This window comes from Anguilla anguilla, chromosome 9 (assembly GCF_013347855.1).
Source record: "Anguilla anguilla isolate fAngAng1 chromosome 9, fAngAng1.pri, whole genome shotgun sequence".
Taxonomy (NCBI): domain Eukaryota; kingdom Metazoa; phylum Chordata; class Actinopteri; order Anguilliformes; family Anguillidae; genus Anguilla; species Anguilla anguilla.
Window position 1 is genome coordinate 27,893,498 of NC_049209.1, and position 22,066 is coordinate 27,915,563.

The window sequence follows — 22,066 nt, forward strand, 5'->3', positions numbered from 1 at the left end:
TCAGTCACTCAGTCACAGACATTCGCGTTTTTAGGGCTGGCCTCGCTGTTGCGGTCCAGCCAATAATTGTGGAGCCCCTTTCAGGCCACAGGTTCTGTCATGTACTATGACACAATAAACAAAAGAAAGGGAAAAGTACGATAAAAAGTGAATGGAAGCATTATTTAAAAATTGTAATAAAGTGAAATTCCTCAAGTAAAAACCATAAGAAACCATCGTCCTCTCTCTTCCCTTTTTCAGATGTCCATGTGGAGCCACATAAGAAACAGCTCCATGTGACCTTGGCCTACCACTTCCAACCCGATCACCTGCCGACCTTAGAGAAACTGGCCAAGAGCGTCGACGTTTCGATGGGCTGTGATTGGCTAGCTGTGCTGTTCTCCCGTGACATCCGATTTGCCAATCATGAGGTATCCCAACATTATGTCTTCTGATTTGATCTGATCTGATCTGTGCCAGCACTGCATAACAAAATCTTTCTTTGGAATGAACTTTCGTATGTGAAATGGACTTTCATATGTAACATATTCATCCCTGGTATAATTTTCCTGCAGCTTATTGACAATTTTATGTATTTCCACCATTGAGAAGAATATGAATGTTTTACCTTGTGAAATTTTCGTAACATTCATTTTGCTAAAAATGAGTTTAGTGACAGTGAAATAAAGTATTTGAAATGTTTGAGAATTTTTAGTGAAATGTTACTAACCAAAATGTCCAATATGAAAGATGGCATTTTCTTTGAATACTGGTGAAAGAGAATGTTTGTTTTCACATTGATTGTAATCTTCAGGAATACTACTTGGGTAAATATAAAGCAGAGTAATTAGCTCAGTTGTTGCCCCAGTTGTTGTGGTGTTGATTGTCTAATTCGGGACTGAATTAGACCAGGGACACCAAAGTGGAATCTTTGGCCAATTTAAATTTAAACAGGAAGAAAAGAAACCCAGCTGCACAATGGCCTTGGCAGCCATATTTGAGCAACTCTGACCCACTGACCTGACAGGTTGATAACATAAATTCCCAGAGTATCGATGCTGTGCAAAAAGGAGACTGCTCTTCAGTTGATGTGAAGGAAAAAGAGAAGCAGTGTTTTTTATGGTTTGCACATTAATGGGCTGTGGCGCTGTGGCTGACTCTTCGGCTCTGTCTGTCAGACGCTGCGGGTGATGTACCCCTACGCACCCCAGAACGAGGACGAGCTGGAGCTGGTCCCGGGGGACTTCATCTTCATGTCTCCGGTGGAGCAGAACAGCACCAGCGAGGGCTGGGTTTACGGGACCTCCCTCAGCACCGGGCTGTCCGGCCTGCTGCCTGAGAACTACATCAGCCGAGCCGACGAGTGCGACACCTGGGTCTTCCACGGGTGAGCTGGGCCACGCCGGCCTCCCTGGGCCGCTGCCCCGCCCCGCATGGAGCGGCGTGTGTGCGTGTGTGAGTGCGTGCGTGCGTGCGAGTGTGTTACACGCGTTGTGTTACACAGTTCAACAGGGTGCTCTGTCTGAGTGACTCTCCTCCATGTTTGGGACCAGTCTCCTGTGTGTGCGTGTGCCTGTGTGTATTTGTGTACTTGGTGAACACATTGTTTTGAGGGTGCTCTGTCTGAGTGATCTCCTCCGTGTTTGGGACCAGTCTCCTGTGTGTGCGTGTGCCTGTGTGTATTTGTGTACTTGGTGAACACATTGTTTTGAGGGTGCTCTGTCTGAGTGATCTCCTCCGTGTTTGGGACCAGTCTCGTGTGTGTGCGTGTGCCTGTGTGTATTTGTGTACTTGGTGAACACATTGTTTTGAGGGTGCTCTGTCTGAGTGATCTCCTCCATGTTTGGGGCCAGTCTCCTGTGTGTGCGTGTGCCTGTGTGTATTTGGTGAACACATTGTTTTGAGGGTGCTCTGTCTGAGTGATCTCCTCCGTGTTTGAGACCAGTCTCCTGTGTGTATTTGTGTACTTGGTGAACACATTGTTTTGAGGGTGCTCTGTCTGAGTGATCTCCTCCGTGTTTTGGAACAGGTCCCATTCCTTCCTCAGCTGTGCCTCCCCCTCGGGCTCCGGGGGCGCCGTGGGCGGGGTGTGTGACGGGCTGCTGGACGACCGTTTCCTAGACGACCGGAGCCCTGGGGACCCCTCCTCCATTAATGTCATGTGCCAGCCCATGCAGGTTTGTAGGTCACACAGGGTTCCCTTACTGAAATTGTATGTACGGCAATATATTGGAAATATGTGAACTTATTTTGAAAATTTAATGATACATATATTTCAGACCAGTATATTTTGAAGAAAATTATTTGTGTATTTGCCTATATTTTGTGAAGTGTTGTAATATAGTGGTAATATATTTTATTCCAGTATGTTTTGATTACAGTACATTAGTGTAAGAGAAGAGGACAAGACAGCATGGTATCTTTACACATACATTTGTGCTCATAAAGGATCTTTACTTGTGGGCTATGATCTAATTTTGTCTAGTGACCTGCTTTGCCTGATACAGCTCTGCCCACCAGAAGTGTACGTGGTTTAAATGGGCAAGGGGTTCTTGGTGGAAGGAGGCACATTCGAAGAGCCTCTATACTTGCTGAACCTTTCACAATATTGCATCAGTAGTTTTCACTGAAAAAAACTGTGTAGTCCATGTAGTCACTAATGTGAAGCACTGAGATAAAATAATGGCTAAGCAGGAATGAGGAAATGCTGGTTGGCTGTCCTTTTATGACTAACGTAACAGCTAATAATACTATTAATATTGTAAAGTAGTTATAGATCATGCATTTCTATCTATCTTGATTTTAATCTCTCAGGTACTACGGGTCAACAGCCAATCACGGCTGCCTAAGCGGACCTTGTTTGTCTGTCGCCATGGTGAGAGGATGGATGTGGTGTTTGGGAAACACTGGCTGTCCCAGTGCTTTGATGCCAAAGGTGAGGGGGAGGGGCTAGGAGGAACTACACTCAGAAATCTAGATTGAAAAGGTTTGGCCCAAACCTCCATGTTCCAGGGAATGCTTCTCTCAGCTTATTTAATCAGTGTAATGTTACGTTGCATTAACAACCAATGTCTTTGTTTATTTATCTTGGCCCTGACGTTACCTGACATTTGTGGTACAGGTACATATTGGGGTGATAAAGGAGATTAGAGGAGGAATTAGCAGGGAATTTGGCGCAAGCAGGAAGCAGAGTGTCTATATGCATTTGTGTAATATTTCCAGATGCCGGTTCTTACCAGACACCTTCTTGCTTCAGTGAATCTCCCTGTCCTGGTGCTAATCCCCATTCTCACACACGCTCTGTGTTGGGCGCTGCAGGTCGATACATGCGCACCAACCTCAACATGCCGCCCAGCCTGCCCGCGCGGAGCGGGGGTTACCGGGACTACGACAAGGACGGGCCCATCACCGTGTTCGGAGCCACGCAGGCCCGGCTCGTGGGTGAGCACAGTGCAGTCGTGGTCACCTTCAGCCAGGTCACAGTCAGTGTCACAGTCACAATTACAGTCGTTACAACAACTGCGGAGTTACAGTTACACTTACCATAAGTCACAGCCAGTCACAGTCACAGTGGAAGTCGCAGTCAACATCCAACAGTTACAGTCACAATTGCACTCGTAGTTACAATTACTCCTGTGCACTCTCTGGTGAAGAAGATAGTCAGGACTTGGTTAAAAAAAAAATAAATAAATAAAGTTCCGTTTTCTTGGTTCCTCTCCCTATGTGTGTGTGTATGTATGTATGTATGTGCGTGCATGTGTATGTGTGTGCGTGCGTGTGTATGTGTGTGTGCGTGTGCGTGTGTGTGTGTGTGTGTGTGTGTGTGTGTGTGTGTGTGTGTGTGTGTGTGTGTGTGTGTGTGTGCACATCACAGGAGAAGCCCTGCTGGAGAGCAACACAGTGATTGACTTTGTGTACAGCTCGCCCTCCCTCCGCTGTGTTCAGACGGCTCACAACATCCTGAGAGGTACAGCCTCCACCAGGGCAGCAAAGCACTCAGCTCCCAGCACTGTGCTCGCTCCTCTCCTTATTTCCTGTTTTCTCTCGCTCACTCCTGTCTCACTCTCTCACACACACCGGCCTGTTAATCCTGTCACATGCTTACACGCACACACACACAAGTGCGCACACACACACACATGCGTGCACACATTCACACAGACACACAGTATATACTGTAAATACAGCCATACGTTTAAGTATGCGTGTACATCTCTAATCCTTGCACTCTCTTATCCTCTCACCCTCTCCCTCTCTCTCTCTCCTCTTCCCCTCTCTCTCCCTCCCTTTTCTCTCTCTCTCTCCCTCTCTCTCCCCCCCCTCCTCTCTCCCTCTCTCTCAGGACTCCAGCAGGACGGGAAGATTAAAATTAAGGTGGAGCCGGGCTTATTTGAATGGACCAAGTGGGTTTCGGGCACGTCTTTGCCTGCCTGGATCCCCCCCGCTGACCTGGCAGCAGCCAACCTCAGCGTGGACACAACGTACAGGTACTGAGCACAGCCATGATGTCCTGCGCTGTCCTGACACACGCACACACACACACACACACTCACACACACTCACACACACGTACACACACATATCTACGCCCACACACATACACTTTCACACATACACACACACACATACTCACACACACGAACACACACACATACACACACATATCTACGCCCACACACATACACTTCCACACATACTCTCACACACACACACACACACACACACACAAACACACATACATGCGCATACAAACACGCACACACACTTCCACACATGCACACACACACACATACGCACTGACAAACACACACAAACACGCACACCTACTGTATACACACATACACACACACACAGACACACAGAAGCACACACAAACACGCACACACACTTCCACACATACACACACACGCACACACACACATGCACACACAAACACACACACACACTTCCACACACACACACACATGCACACACACACAGAGACTTACACACACACACACATACTGTACACACACACACAGACACACACACATACTGTACACACACACATGCACACACGCACAGACACACACACACACACAGACTTACACAAACACACAGACACACACACACACACACTGTACACACACACACGTGTGCTGTTAACAGCCTCCACATCATTACCCAGGGATGCACTGCTGGTTCACAGCGGATCAAAGAGACAGAAATAGTTATCAGTAGAGATAGGAACTGCTTATTATGTATGGGCTTCTGTCCATTTTTTTGAGCAGAAATACATTTTTCTTCACTCTCCAAGGGAAATTTCAGCATAATTTACATAATTGTCAAGCAAGTTGAGGGAGTTTCTCTATCTGCTCATGTGCTCATGTTACCATTGACCTCTTCCGTAAACTGCGTGTTTTGATTTTGTTGATGTGGAAGATACCTGGATGTGATCTTAAACTGGGAGTTGATAGGTGAAGAAATTGCTAGAAAATGTAAAGGATAGAAAATGGCAATTTTCTCGGCTAATGTACACTGGCATTGAAATTGTTGTGCTTTCAAAGCACAAAACTCATGCTTAATCATTATATGTATAGTAAGAGATATTTTCTTTATATTTTACAGACAACACTAACCTAGATGTTGTAGCCTCTATCGTCTAATAAGTCTCTGACTGAGCAACACTAGTTCAAGCTCCAGCCACAGCAGACACTGCAGGTGCTGTGGGAGCAGCAGTTCTGTCAGATCCACCAACGTCAACTCTTTCATCTTCTAACTGTCAGAAAAAAACATACAGTATTGTGCTACTGATCCCTAGTTAGCAGAAAATCTTCAGACAATAATTGGTCAAAATTGGTTAGTAAAGTATATCTATGCTGTGCATTTTCTGTGGATTTCCTAATAAGGTAGTATTTAGGTTTAGACACAGTATATATGTAGGCATTGCAAACAGATGTTTATGTGTTGCTTTTTTTTTTTTTTCACTCTTTTCCAGACCTCACATCCCCATTAGCAAGTTGGCAGTGTCAGAGTCCTATGACACTTACATTAGCAGGAGCTTTCAGGTGACCAGGGAGATTCTGACCGACTGTAAAAACATGGGTAAGCTGGACCTCTGGGGTTTACAGTGAGAAAGCTTCTGCTTTTATTTAAATTATTTTATAATAATAATAATGTCATACACAATGTTTGAAGAGCTCTTCAAATGTAAAATTAAAAGTGAAAATACAGCAAATTTCAAATTTCAAAAATGTGTTTGAAGCAGAGATTTCAAAGAAGCGACTTAGTATTTCAAAGAAGATAACTAGTATTTTCCATATTACTGGAATTTTGTACAGTAACCTACATATAAAGGATACCTTACGGTGTTTGAAGCTAAGTTTAATGACAGTCTAGAATGTGAATGACACATTTTGCTCCTTTATATACACTTCATATACACTATATATATATATATATATATATATATGCTTTATAATGTGCAGAATATGCGTTTAATTTTTCACACAATAGTAAACGGAACTTGACGACAGCAACGCTAAGTATTTGTTGACAGTTAGCGGCTGTTCGAGATAGCGGTTTATCAGTAGCCCGCAGTGTGTTTGTTTCCCTGGCCGCTGAAGGCCTGTGCTCACTGTGCCCCTGCGTGTATGCGTGTTTGTTTCCCTGGCCGCTGAACGCCTGTGCTCACTGTGCCCCTGCGTGTATGCGCGTTCGTTTCCCTGGCCGCTGAACGCCTGTGCTCACTGTGCCCCTGCGTGTACGCGTGTTTGTTTCCCTGGCCACTGAACGCCTGTGCTCACTGTGCCCCTGCGTGTATGCGCGTTCGTTTCCCTGGCCGCTGGATGCCTGTGCTCACTGTGCCCCTGCGTGTACGCGTGTTTGTTTCCCTGGCCGCTGAACGCCTGTGCTCACTGTGCCCCTGCGTGTATGCGCGTTCGTTTCCCTGGCCGCTGAACGCCTGTGCTCACTGTGCCCCTGCGTGTACGCGTGTTTGTTTCCCTGGCCGCTGGACGCCTGTGCTCACTGTGCCCCTGCGTGTACGCGTGTTTGTTTCCCTGGCCGCTGGACGCCTGTGCTCACTGTGCCCCTGCGTGTACGCGTGTTTGTTTCCCTGGCCGCTGAACGCCTGTGCTCACTGTGCCCCTGCGTGTGTGCGCGTTCGTTTCCTCTGCAGGGAACAACGTCCTCGTCGTGGCGCACGCCTCCTCGCTGGAGGCCTGCACACGCCAGATGCAGGGCCTCTCGCCCCAGAACTCCAAGGACTTTGTCCAAGTGGTTAGAAAGGTGAGTTAGCCGTCCACCTCTTTCCTCTCCTTCATTTTCTTTCTCTTTCTTTCTTTCATTCTTTTTTAAATTCTACATCTTTACAATGTATTTCAGTGTATTCCATTTCCCTAATGGAATAAAAAAATTAATTAATTCAATAAAAAAATAATAATACAGAGAAGACATAGAAGAGGAAGAAGAGTATGATAATGATGATGATGATTATTAGACTTCATATTCTTCCTTTTATTGTTATTGTTGACAACAATAATAATAACGAAACAACAATTATCATTATTATCATTATTGTTATGACTACTCTGGTATCTCTTGTGATCTTAATTTCACTGTTACTTCCCCTCCCCTCCCCTCCAGATCCCCTACCTTGGTTTCTGTGCGTGCGAGGAGCAGGGCGAGACGGGGGTGTGGCAGCTGGTGGACCCGCCCATCCTCCCCCTGACGCACGGCCCCAACCACAGCTTCAACTGGAGAGAGACCCTGCTGCAGGACTGAGCCAATTAGCAACCTCCCCTCTTCCTCTCTGAAACCCTGTCCGCTTAAGCAGCCCAACAGCCACCCACACCTCCAAATACCGACCTACTTACCCCCTAAACCAAACCCCCAACTCCACCCTCTCCATCTTCCATCACATTCAAATTGCATGTATATCACCCTCAAATCTAGCTTTTAGGCCTAAAAGTATATGTGGTATATATACACATATATATCTATACTTGTACAAACTTGCGCTAATCTAGCTGTGCGTATAAAAACAGTGAAAGCGAGGCCTGCTGGTGCAGCAGGACCGTCTCTCTGCTGACAGAATGCACATCCCTGGGTGCTCAAAGAGGGCAGGAGGCTGAACCCTACTCTGTCGGCAGCCTGGTTTCCATGGCTGTCACCTAGCAATGAATGACCACATTCCGCCTCGCTGGAGAATTGCTGGATGACGTTGAACAAGTTGCCAATACGAAATGAGTGTGATTTTGGGAACAGCCCAGGGTTAGGTGGGGTGCGGTTGGTCTCTGTCTGGGGGAGCCAGCGCCTGGCGAAGCACAGCTCTCTCTCTCTCTCTCGGTTTATCCAGCTTGTTTTCTCATGCGACGCTCCGGTTCCTCTGCGGCTTCTGCGCTCATCTCAGCCGGAAGTGTAGGCTTGGCTTCCGCCGCCGCCGCCACCGCCGCCGCTCGCTGATAAAAAAGACAGGTGCCGAAGCTCGGCTCTCTCACTGTGGCGAAATGCGAAATCGCCCTCCCCACAGACCCATCCCCTCCCCACAGACTCATCCCCTCCCCACAGACTCATCCCCTGCCCACAGACTCATCCCCTCCCCACAGACTCATCCCCTGCCCACAGACTCATCCCCTGCCCACAGACTCATCCCCTGCCCACAGACTCATCCCCTCCCCACAGACTCATCCCCTGCCCACAGACTCATCCCCTCCCCACAGACTCATCCCCTGCCGTGATTAGCGTAAAGGTGTGAAAAGCACAAAGCCAACTCCTGACAATCCAACAAACCCAGCTAACACAAAATGTTCTCACAATGTTACTTGAATATTTTGTCAATGTAATAACATTGCCACTACATGGCAGCAACATTGTGAGAACGTTTTGTGTTAGTTGGGAAAGGTAAAGACCTGTTCAGATCAAGGTCCTTGGCTGGCCAGTCTGATTTTAGAACATTCTCAGAAGAGATTCCATTCAGTGTGAATGACCAAGTTTTAGGATGTTTACTGATGTCCAGTGTCAAAGGTGTGACGGATCCCCTTAGCCAGCTTGTAACTTGTAACGGAAACAGTCATTTAATTTGTTAAGCATCATTTTGATGTGGACTGTGTAGCATTTACTTGGAAACATTCAAAGATTTTTTTGGAAAAAAAATGCCGTTCCATCTTGCCTGATGTCTCAGATTTGATCTGAACTGGTCTTCAAGACAATAGTTTGGTTGAACATTACAAAACACTAGCTCTGTAGTTAAGTGTGTGTTTGGCTGAGAAAGACAGACACATACACGTACTCATACTAGTGCGTGCGTGCATCCGTGGTTTAGTGCAAGTCCCTGGTAACCTAAATTTATTATGTGTTTAGGAAACTTCATGAGACACCATGCACTGTAATGATACAATGTCCACCTTGACATATCTACATATCATACACAAAGTAGAACGTGTTCCGTGCACTGACACACACGGTCATCATTGAAGTCATGTTCTTGCCAGATTGTATAAAACAGAATCAGAGAGGTGTGAAAGGGCTCATGCGTGTTTTTAAGAAAGGATGCGAATAGTCACTGTTAAGCTGGGATGGCGGGGTTTGCTCAGGATGAATGAATTCTACAGCTATGTCCATTAGCCATTCTCTGTCTCAACCACGCTATATAACTAAATTGAAGTGACGGGTTAGGTTATTGAGAGTCTTATGATTGTTTCAGTCTTCCTATATAGTGTATTTTTCTTCTTTTGTGTCCTGGGTTAGGACATCTCATATAGTGTCTCTGTCTCTGACTTTGACTCTTCCTCATTTGTCTCAGGTACCACAAATATCCATACCTTTTCAACAGTTTCACTGAGCCATTCTTTTGACTCAATTTCTTATTAAAATCCAGCATATTGGGCCTACATCCTTGGCAGTTTTTTTTTTTTTGTGGTTTTGCGAGATTAATTCTGGGCCTGTATGAAAGAGTCTCAGGGTAGGAAAGTTGATTGGGAATCAGTTTTCTGTTTGTCCTGACCTTATCCATTCTGAGCTGAAAACAGAACTTGTGCTGGATCGGCTCTCCCACTCTGAGATACTTAAAAATAAATACGTGCCCGGATCTCAAAGTAGCATGTAGCGTCGCTGGTCTTTTCACTGGCCTGTTAAACAGGTCACCAGTTAATGGTGCATTTTTCCATTAGTTGTGACCTTGTTCTTTAATAAGGAGGCTAATTTTCTGCAATCAGTCAAATAACATTAAGAGCAGCCCCCTTGAGAAAACTGCTGCAGTGCCTAATAAAAGTATAATTATTGGGAAATAATAGAGATACTGAAAAAGATAACTAGAGCCCTGTATGACCATAAAAATATGCAGGGCAGTTTTGTTGTCATGGCACGTGACCAATTGTGGAAAGTTTTCCTAATTAATTTGAGCACAGATTCCAGAACTGTGGAGAAATTGCAGTTTATTGTATTTAGGTTTTTTTTTGTCAGATATATGGATTTTTAAAAATCAGTCAGTGAGCAATTAGCAAACATTTTCCTCTGCCACGTTTACTTTTTCAGTCTTAGAAGAAGGGGAGCAGGTTGTCACTGTCCTTTGGGTAAGGCTTTAAGATCAGATTCTTTAGCACACTTCGTCCTAGGTGCTGGTAGTCAAAACCCCCTGGAATATTTTATCCGTTGATTTATAATAAGTTATGAATTACTTTTTTATGTTTTCAACCTTGGCTGTAGTTTATTCTCTCACTGTTGATTCTAGGGATAATATATACATATACGTACTTGTCTCACTTGCTATTGCCAAACTTCCTCTGCTTGCCATACTCAACATAATCTATATGCAAAACTGAGCACCTCATAGCATCGGAACGGTCGAATCGACCGTCTCACAGGGACACTGATCACACAGGCCTGTTAGATGCGAATGGACTCCTTGTCTACAGAAACGGTGTGGGACTCAATTTGGGAGTTTATGGATCAACGTAGACATTGGATTGTAAAAATAATGGTCGATGTGCGCGTCGTGTTGAAACAGATATGTGTGAACGCATCAGGAGACACAATTGCTGTCAGAAGACAAATTATCCTGGATGGGGCAGAGCTAAATTAGTGCGGCCAATTATTTTCCTATTGTAGAGAGAAACTATATTTTGTTTTGTGTCTGTTTGTGTCCAGTTATATGCTTTTATTGCACCTCACACTGGATAGTTTCAAGAGGAGATTCATTCACACTTTATGGTGCAATTTATACAAATGTTATATAATCTGTGTAACATAAATCATATGAAATGGTATCAATGAAGTTATTATGTAGGTCATTATAACTGATTTATATTACATGGGTGCTCAAGAGTCTGATTGGAAGTATAATCTATTATCACTTTGTGAGATTCTTTTACAAAGAGTAATCTTGAGGATTTCATTTGTTTTCTGTGTATTAATCTTCACTTGGCAGTTTATGGATATGTTAAAGCACATTTGTTTAGCCTTTCTATAAATCTAAAGAATACAATAAGCATAATGCGGTACTAGGCTCTTCTCTCTCAAAGCTGCAGCAGATTCAAAGATGTGACCAGTTGAACTCCTTGTCCTACTCTGTCTGATTTCATTCCTGTCTTCGGTTTTGATCGTATTATTGTCCTGAATTAAAATGTATGTAAGAAATGGTTTTAGTACTTTGGAAATTATTGTTTGGCCCATGTGTTATGGGTAGTCTTTCTTGTTTTCTTGTAATTAAAAAAAGAACAAACAAAAAAAGAAAAACAATTTCCTTGTGCTTTATGAAGTGAGATGAACTTCTCCAGTGGGCTCGCCAGTGCTTTGCATGCATTTTAATGGAAATGCACCATGAGAAATGGGGAAAAAGTACAAAAATGCGCTGATTCAAGGCAAACCCTTTACTTGAACAAGAACAAATAAAACAAAATAAGAAGTAAAGTTAAAATGCTTTATGTATTTAAATTATTGTTTTAATTTTTTATGCATTTACAAAACAGTGTTTCTAAAGAATGTGTATTCTATTTTGTTGCAAATGATTGCCTCAGTAATTATTATGATTGTTATAATTATTATAACAACTTACTGCTTTAGAAATATATAAATTATGTTTGCAAATAAATGTTTTATTGCCATTTGGTGTGTCAGCATTTTTATTTAAATTGTTTTGATAAATAATGGACAAGACACCTCATTTACTGTCATGAATGACATTTCAACTGAGAACACACAACTGAGCTAAGTACCCCAGGTATTTATATATACTTTGTTTCTTGTATTTATTGCATGTTTAAAATACACAGTTACATAAAGGCTAAGTTGAGATCACTGAGATAAATGTTTCCAGAATCATACTGAGGAGATATTTTAATGATGCTTTTAAAAATATATATATATGTTTGACACAATAGACACAGATTTTCATTGATGTGCCACTAACATTGAGTTTTAGGTTAGTGCAGTTGCATTTCAGTATTTTTATGGTTTCCTTTTAAAAGAACTTCAAAGCAAAAATGTGTATCTTTTTTTGTTTACACACCTCAGACACAGCTTGATGTGCACTTCATCCAGACTTATGGTAAGACCCCTCCGGAGTGCCATTTGGCCAAGTACACAGACCCGCAATGCACCAAGTTGGTGACATTTATGGTGGGCACCAGTCAAGAGGTTTCCAGCTTGTGTGTCTACTGGAGGGGAAAACATCACCGAAGAAATATCAATGTAAGCAAAGATGGAAAAAACTTAATATTTTATTCATATGGTAGCATCACGATGGTATGCTTAATGTGAATATAACATTAGCAAGCCTGGTTAATTTGTCCGTTGTTAGCAAGCCCACATCAAGCTTTGCACAGATATTACTAGCTATTAATAGCAGTGTGACTACAATAAATTATTTGAAATGGGGACCAAGGAACAAAAAGTGTGTCCCAATTGTTTTAAAAATCCCAGTACACTTAGGCACTTAATACATCCATGCACACTATATGCAAATGTATGTTCCACATCACAATATACCACCATAGCATATAAGTACCCAAGTGCACTTAGCCAAATGTGGAGAAATGGGACAGCCCATTTGTTTCCGATTTGCCCAGAGGTTGTATTGCACAGCAATACTACCGGTTACCACTAAGTGGTGCTGTGCAGCTTGTTCAGTCATTCATGAAAATGCAGCAGGTATTTGACAGTACATACATCTGGAAGACATTTTTTGTGATTTTAGGTGGGTCTTATGTACTATTTTCACATATTTAAGTAAGTTTAATTATTTTTAAAATGTATTTCTTCCTTTTGTTTTTTTATACATTTCGAATGCAAAGAAGCAAACATCTGCGGGGAACAAAATTAAGCAGTTCATGTTCCCCAAATTTTTATTGCACAATTACTTTTTAATTTGCTGAATTTAACAGAATGAGAAAATAAAACGTGGTACATGCAAATTTTCTGGTACTTTGTTAGTCAGTGCTTACTAACACCTCCTTTAGCTTTCAGACATTCTTGGAGCCAGCTAACTGTCTTTCTATTCTTGCTTTAGAACAGACTCTTCCACTCTTCCTCACAGACCCCTTCTAGTTAAGAAATAATCTTAGGTATTGTTGCATGCACTGCATGTAAGAGATGTTTTATATTTTACAACAAGATTGCCAGAAAGGGTTCCTTTCGACAAATTTTCCATGCTGATGATTTTTGTGTAAGTAATGCAGTGCTACTCAAGTGCCACCGAACCTTTCTGCTGGTCATTTGTAAAAACCTGTATATCCCTGCCAATGACCAGCAGAAAGGTCTGAGAATCTCAGTTCTTTCATAATTATTTCTCATACTAGGAAATCTTGCTTAAACTTCAACATGTTTCCTTAACTTACATTTCTTAATGATGATTAGGACAGAGGAAATTCCCAGCTGGAAGCATTTAGACATCTTATAGTTTACCCTGCTTTTAGGAGACAATGATCTATTTTCAAGTCCTTAGTCGGCTGCTTGGTTGTTGAGAGCAAGTAAAAAAACCACAGGAGGTCAGAAGGGTCAGAGATATTTGAACTTGTCTTTGCTTGCTTAATTTAACAAGTCAATCAAGTTTTGAGACATTAAAAAAAGCATTAATGGATCATCTGGAAGGGTGCCTAAACTTTTTCACATGCCACATTTACTATTTTACTATTTTCAAACTTAATAAATAAATTATAATTGTGCATTAAAATTTGCAGACATGTGTCATGTTTAAGTTTGTGCCCTGTAGAGGTTGTGTAAACTTCTTTTTACTTAGAGATTTAACAAAACATGCAATTTGACCTGGGGCTCAAGCTTCTGCATACCACTGTACAGAACATAATAGCTCTCATTTATTGTGGGGAGCTCACTGTTGACATTGCAATGTGACGATGAGCTACATCGTCCTTCTTTGACCACATATGACCTGAATGGTGTGCTTCAGAATTCCATGCGTGTTATTGAGCTCCTCTGCATTCGAAAGAAAAGGACTTGTGTTCATCATTGGATACTTGTTTACTATCTTGCGTGTAGATGTATATTGTAAATGCATTACATGTAAGTGTGCAAAACATGATACACCCGGTACCACTCAAGCCAACAAACAAGACTGGCATAACTGACCTGATCTGCACCTATCACAAGCAAACAAACAACTCTTAACTAGGGTCAAGCTCCAGAGTTTGGTATTTCACATAAGGCCCACCAAAGCTGTCGAATGTTATTTAAAATGCCACAGACTGTATTACTCTATTCAGTAAGTGGGAATAATAATTCAGCTAGGCTTTTGGAAACTTCCTTTCTATCATGGCATCACGCATGCCTTTGTATTAGCAGTCTTCCTGGCTTTGACATTGTGAAGGCTGTTAACTGTCTCTGGGAAAGATCTCAGTGCTGGAATATCTGGCCACGCTCTTGCAGGTGGAGGTATGAACCATGCTTCATTCCAAATTCGTTGTTTGTGTTTCTATGGAACAGGTCTCTACAGGTGTGACTGAACACAGTCTCATCCAGTGCTTCTCACACCACCCCAGCATGGCAGCTCCTAATAAATTGTGACTATGAATTTCATTCTTGTGAAATTTCATGCCATCGTTGTTTGTGCATGCTCTTTACTGTCTTTACTACAACAACCAGGAGACACACAGGCAGTGAAACAGTCTGAATGAGTAATGCTCTTGTTCATAGTAATAATCTTCCCCATGGAAATGAGATCAAATGAGTATGCTTCTGTTCGTAGTAGCAGTGACCTCCTGTGGCAAATAATTCTAACTGGCCATCTCTCCTTTTTCAGTATTCAATGTTCAATCTAAAATTCAAATTCAATCTAAAAATAAAAGTCAAATACCTTTCTTTGAGGTTCTGTTTATTTATAGAAGTTTGCCCAGGAAAACATCCCAGTTTGCACTTCCGCAGCATTACAAATGCAAGTCTATTCACTTCAGCCTCTTTAGTCCAGTTGGTAAACTGAGAGAAGAAGCCTCTTCCGTGGCTGGGGTGTACCAGCAGGGAGTATAAATCCAGGCAGAGATGCACATGATGGTACAGCCTAGGCAGAGCATTACAGTATTGCATTCTACAGGAGGGTTTCCTTATTGAAGCCTTTTCGATGACAGTGCCCCACCTGGATTTGAACCTGCAACCTCTCAGCTGCAAGACCAGTCCTCTAACCAGTATGCTACACTGCTCCCTGCCTGCTTTAGCAGACAGGACACACCTAGAGGGCAATCATAAGCAGAACTGCTGGCACCAAGTAAAGTGCATACTGCCGTATACAAAGGCTATTTCACTTCTGTGTTTTTGCACTTTTTGAAAGAAGGGAAAAACCCAGTCATTTTCTTCTATATTCTATCTCTCTGTGAATCTCTCAGTGTTTAACATATAGACATGCATACATGAATAAAACATAAATGTCATAATCATATTATCTAAAGTATAAATTAGTATTAAATTAGTCTCTCTCTCTCTCTCTCTCTCTGTGTGTGTATATGTGTGTCGCGTATGCAGAATCCCTGGTTAAATTTACCAGGAGTAAACTGTGCGTATAAATACACGCGGAGTTGAGGAGGCTCCAGTTTCAGGCCGCCGCAGCAGCGCACGGTTTAGAGCGGGGCACTGGGTTTACAGGGAGCCAGCCAGGGAAATGTAATACCTGCTCTGCTTGTCCTGATTTAGCCCGAGAGGCCCTTTCATCACCACCCCCCTCCCAGCAAAGCCCATTGACTGCAGGCATAATTGAATCTAGTGGAGAGACGTCTTATCCTTGAAAGGGCCGCTCTCCTGTAAAACCTTCAAATCTACCTAAAACAGGAGGACAGGATGACCTGCGTGCAGGCAAATGGTGCTCTCGCTACAAATGAAATCTCCTCTCGGACTCAGCCAACAGATTGCAGGATAGGGTAGGGGTGGGCTTTGTTATATCTTATCCAGTGGAGGGTTTGTGGTAATCTATCAGGTCATTACACACAATTTGATCTTTCTTTGCCTAAGTGCAATATCTTTTATCATTGCTGATTGTAATTCCATAATAATTGTCTCATATTACCCCAAGATTATAAATTGTATGTTTTTTTTTTTTTTTTAAACTTCTCCATAGCCCGTTTCTATTTTATTACCATTTATAGAATTAGAATTGCAATAAAATGCCTTGCAATGTTGTTGCCAAAACAGAGAGAGAGCAGAGACAGGCTGTAATCAATATAATGAATAATTATAATCTAATATTGAATCATTTTGTTCTGTATATCTATTAATGGCTCGGAACATTTAGAGCAGCTCCATTAAACCCAGTGCGAGGCCAATTAGATCCCATCTCCATCATCCCACCGGCTGAATAGATTTTCTGACCTCCTCTGTTTCTTGGAAGGAGGTACTGTTAGTACAGTTTCTGCTCTGAATTATAAATAAAATAAAACTAGTATGAACATTATGCATAATGCTTTCATATGGCTGCAAAAAAGCTGCTTCCTTGATCACTCCCTGAAGTAATATTTACAGTGGCATACAACATCTCAGTTCCATTTTTTAGGCAGAATTGCTTTTTAACCATCTCTAAGTTTGAATTGAGGAGGCTAAATATAGTAACAAGCTAATTTATACGTCAAGTTCATATACCATAATTCCACAGAATTATTCACAAAGAAGTAATAAAAAATAATAAAAAATAAAAAAAAACTCCTCCACAATAAAAAATAATTAATTAAGGATTTAAAAAAATCTTGGTTCCTATCACATTTGTAAAGCACAATACAATATATGGTTATATGTTTTGTAAATATTTGAATATGGGTTCTATGTTGGAAATTTTAGCACATTCCTGTAACTTGCAGCATTGAGTTAGGTGACCATGGGCCCCAAGGCCTGGAAAACGCTGCTATAATATGACAAAAAAAGAACTGACTGTCATTAGGTATCATAAATGGAAAAGAGCACCAAGTTGACATAAATGAAGTGCTTTGAAGAAGTGACCTGAAGTCACTGCTGTGCCATGCAGATGGTCAGGTCACTACACCATCCAAGCGCCTCCTGTAATTTTAAATGCTGAAATAAGTGGATCTCAGAGAAATGACAACTGAACTTTCAAATTCTGAGGTATCACAAAATGTATCGAATGATAAAGAAATAAACCAATGACAATACATATTTCTTTGAGCTTTTTATTCAGACAATGTGATGAGAATGTACAAAATTGCCCTTTTAAAAGAGCCATCCTATTAATTTTTTTTCCAGGAAAGAGACATTGAGATATGAAGACTCGTTCCCAGTCAAGAAGACTGCAATAGATAAAGTACATTTGACATGCACTAAATTAAAATAAAACAATGGGCCTCATTCACCAACCGACCAAAGAATTTTCTTCTTAAAACCCACTTATGCAGTTTTCACGAACATTCTGACATTCACCAATGTTTTCTTATTTGGGATTTGTTCTTAGGTAAAAACAGAATTTATGCACACTCAAGAGCACATTTACACACATTTGAGGGCTGACATGTTTGTGCAAAATGATTGGATATTGCGTTTTCTTCAATTCTACAGTTGTATAATATTATAGGATTTAAATTACAATAATATTTCATTTATAATATTTTTGTAATAATTATTTTCATTATTTTACAAAGCATTATGGTATTTTAAGATAAATAAACACTACCCTAACACTTCATGGTGGACAATTGGCAAACACATAAACAATGTACCAGATTAATGGTAAATATATCTGTATAATTTTCATTTCTCGATCATAATGTGTGTAAATGATTGTTAACAGTTAGCCTACATGTACCAAGTGCCTTCTGTCAATGGCATGCCGCTAATAACAACAAATAACAGAGTTTATGCCTCGCTTCCATTGTCGTGCGTTCGGCAGGTCCTCGTCAACTCGTAATGTCGGAAATTTATCATGAGACCAACAGTGGGTGATCTCATTGGTCCACCTCCTTTACATCCCCAGCGGACACACGTATTGTTCATGTGATAAATTCACCAGTTTCCATGACCGCCCGAACACAAACACCTCGTATACGACTTGGTCACGTGATAAATTTCCGAATTTACAAGTAGAGGATGACCATCTGAATGCTCGATCTGTGTGTGCACACGGCCCTGCAGTCTCATGCCCTTTTATGGGAATTGGCGGGGCGTTTACCTATGCTAATTATGAACAACTGGCACATGCTTTCAATTTACGAGGACAATTGGATTTATCATTATAAGAACACAGGTATGAACGATTCTATCTTTGAGAACACGTCATGAATCTGACGTAGACTTTTCTTAGGACCTTTCTCAAGAACAAATTTAAGAAAAAACTTGGAAGATATTGGGGAATGAGGCCCAATGACCTACAGTACAAACTTAGATATCATTCATGACTGGAACACTTAATATATCTCCACCGTGGCCAGCTCAGATGCAGTGTGTTGTTTCCATGGTTCCAAAGATTTGTTTGCACGTATTTCCCATACTGGATACAATGTGAGGGAGAGGAAACTCTTCCACACAGTCAAGAATACTTGAGATTACATTGAGAATTTACACAGCCATTGTATGATCACCAGAATACAAATAGAAGACGTAGTTTTTTATTTTTATTTTTTTTGTTAAATTTAGAGGTCACTAGATGTGGCACAACATGTTACTTCAGTGAGTTAGACTATCGTCTGGATAAAAAATTAACATTTTAATGGAATGCTTGTATTACTCCAGCCTTATTTAAAACAATGTCTTATTTTATATAACTACAAATCCTTCAGGTAATAACAATCAGAAATGTCTTAAGCAGGATTTCATCGGAACAGGTTTTTTTCCAACGTTTTCATTCTGAGAGATGCAGACAAATAAGATGCAGCATAATAATAATCTTCTGTAAGCAAAATATTCTGTCTTCTTACATTGTAAAAATGAAAACATTTCAAAGTTAAATATCATAAAAAACGTGTCCTATGTTTAATGACTATGGAGAAACTGAAATCTATTGACCAGGAAAGAAGTTAGTTCGAAGGACATGAACCCAGACTGTCTGTTCAAAGCACACTACTGAAGGAACATTGAGCATTCTGCCAATGAGGTTCTGACTGCCCTGCACAATATAAACTGCTTCTATCATGGTTCATTAATAAAGGCATCTGTCAGTGTCTCAAGCAATGCATTAAAATGAGTGTGTTATTGCACACGAGAAATTACTGTTTTTATTTCATTAAGCAGTTTCCTCTGAAACTTTCTCTCAACTCGCTCATTTTAGATCACCCAACACACTGTTATAGAGGTAGAGGAGGAGCACTTCCTGGGTTTTACCAATGGAAAGTGCAACCTGTTTCTCTTTATTGTTTACTTTCTGGCATCAGTGATAATAAAAAAAGAGAATCACTGCATTGTAAGTGGCTTGAAAACATAATATCTTATGCTACTTCTTGGGTTCCTACCATGTTTGGTTGACTGATCAATCTGTAATTCAGATATCTGAATCTCTGAAGTTCTCCTGTGCCATACCTTTAGAGTACAAAAGTAATCAAATGTGCTTTTGTTCCAGGGCCTTGGTGAAGACTTTGTATCTCAGGGAGTACGTTACAGACCAGAGCCATTTTGGCAAATACAGTACACACACCAAGAAGCAAGATTTTGTCTCACTCTAACTAGTGTTGAGCAAAATACACATAAAACAGTTTTAAATGAACTCTGAAAGAATACATTTGACCCTTCTTGGACTCACATAAACCATGTTCACATTATATTAACACAGGATATTTCACTGTGTGTTGTTCTTGTGTTGTGGGTTATGGCACATCCGGTAGCCATACAAGTGAAGTATGATTTTTTCACATTCCTATAATTTTTTACATACAGTCAATAATATGTTAGCTTTTTAGTGTTGTCTTGGTAACCCTTTTGAGCGTTTAATCAATTTATTAATTAAATGCCTGGAAGTAATTTTAGAGACCCTTGAAGGAGCCTGCTCTACACAGGTCTGTTCTCATTGTGTAACCCGGCCTCAGGCCCCGTTTTAGGACTTCGAGCACGCACGCACGCACGCACGCACGCACGCACACACGCACGCACGCACGCAGACGGCCTTAAACATGCGTGACGCGCGGCAGCCATTGGTCGAGGCCGGCTTGGCCGTCGCCCATGAAACGAGGACGTGATCCGTCCACCGCGCAGATTAAGGAGGGCGTTAGCGAGCCCCGTCCCTGGCCTGGCCCCGGCGCGCACGGCGAATCAGCCGCGGCTCATTATATTTATTCATCGTTTTGAACGGCGTCCCAATCAGCTTAGCCGCTTCGTTTGCCGATCTGTTCCCGGAGCCCTTATCTGCGGCAGGGCCGGTGGCTCCGCAGGGCTCAGCGGGGCACCCGCTGCGGTAGGACCGTCCAACCGGGGGCCCCAGGGGCCAAATATGGACCATCAGAGATGGGCTCTTGGCTTTTCATTGGGAACAATCAAAAAGTTATTATTTGGATTCGTCAAAAATTGTGACTATGTCCAGGTCTGCGTCTGCTCAGTGTTGGCACACCTCCCACCAGTGACAGAATGATGAATTACAGCTATCCATGTTTAACCAAGGATTCGGCTTTGTTTACTCACATTTACAGTGCATTTTATCCATACGTTGTTTCATAATTAGTGCACGGATGCTGTTTTTCTTTTCTGCCAATTTTTTTTGAAGGGACCTAGCCCTCAGGAAACAGCTGAAGAACCTTGTGCTACAGAGCTCTGCCTTGATGAAGACGATGAGCTATCTCCCAGTCGCCGGCTCGAAAAAACTGCTGATATTCTCTGCTCCTCTTGCGTGTCACCCAGTGGCAGATGCAATTTATGTCATTATTTTATCTTGTTTTTTGTGTCCTGCTCCCCATATTCTCCCAGGGTGCATCTTGTTTTACTGTGTTAGCACACACTCAGCGCCTTCTGTGTTCTAGCCAGGGCGATAAATAGTAAAGACGTTTTATCAGGCCGACATCTATTTACAAGTGGGGTCCGACAGCAAAGCTTCGATTGGTTTGTGTTCGTAAAGCAAGCTGTGAAACCCATCACCCAGCCAGAACTGCATGTGCTAGAAACTTCTGAGCAAAGTAAAGTATGTCCCTTGTCACCTCCTGGTTGTGCTTCACATCTTCTAAATACCTTCCAAACAAATGCATTCCCACAGACTGGGCATATTATTTTTGTATTATGGGCATATTTGATATATAGTAAAGAGGATTCTGCATTCTGCAGTAGGCTGGGTTATCACAAGTAATTGATTTACTTTTGTTTACTGTAAGCCACATGAGGGAAATATAGTATTCTTTACCTTGGCTTCGCAAAACCTGCTTCTGTGAACTTTTCACTTCCTCTATTGAATTCAGCAGATTAAGCCGTCCCAAAAAATAGATGATTTGGAACTTTGCTCCAGGTGCAATTTTTGATGTGGACGTCTGGCCGGAATTATCTAATGAGCTCTGTAACACTGAGGGATTTATAAACTTGACAACTACACATCTGCTCCACATATTGTGCATCTGTCCAAAAACAGTAAATAGCTGTAGGATGACCATTTTTCATTTATAGTCCTGTTTTGCTGAAACATTCAGTTATGGGGGGAGGGGTCCTTTCATGTGAGTTCATTTTTTGAGTGTGATGTGTCAATGGGGAATGCTGGCAGAAGAGG

At 41.8% G+C, this 22,066-nt stretch overlaps 1 protein-coding gene across 1 annotated transcript in view; it reads left to right on the forward strand.

The window, feature by feature from the left end:
* Positions 1 to 12,062, forward strand: part of LOC118235873 (ubiquitin-associated and SH3 domain-containing protein B-like) — a 57,234-nt gene extending 45,172 nt beyond the window's left edge. Inside the window, exons 5-14 of the mRNA XM_035433739.1 lie at positions 241 to 410; positions 1,158 to 1,366; positions 2,009 to 2,156; positions 2,794 to 2,914; positions 3,298 to 3,420; positions 3,854 to 3,946; positions 4,322 to 4,466; positions 5,957 to 6,063; positions 7,139 to 7,248; positions 7,606 to 12,062. Of these exons, the coding sequence (XP_035289630.1) occupies positions 241 to 410; positions 1,158 to 1,366; positions 2,009 to 2,156; positions 2,794 to 2,914; positions 3,298 to 3,420; positions 3,854 to 3,946; positions 4,322 to 4,466; positions 5,957 to 6,063; positions 7,139 to 7,248; positions 7,606 to 7,743 (1,364 nt within the window). The 3' untranslated portion in view covers positions 7,744 to 12,062. The remainder of the gene's footprint in view (positions 1 to 240; positions 411 to 1,157; positions 1,367 to 2,008; positions 2,157 to 2,793; positions 2,915 to 3,297; positions 3,421 to 3,853; positions 3,947 to 4,321; positions 4,467 to 5,956; positions 6,064 to 7,138; positions 7,249 to 7,605) is intronic.
* The last annotated feature ends 10,004 nt before the right edge of the window (positions 12,063 to 22,066 follow it).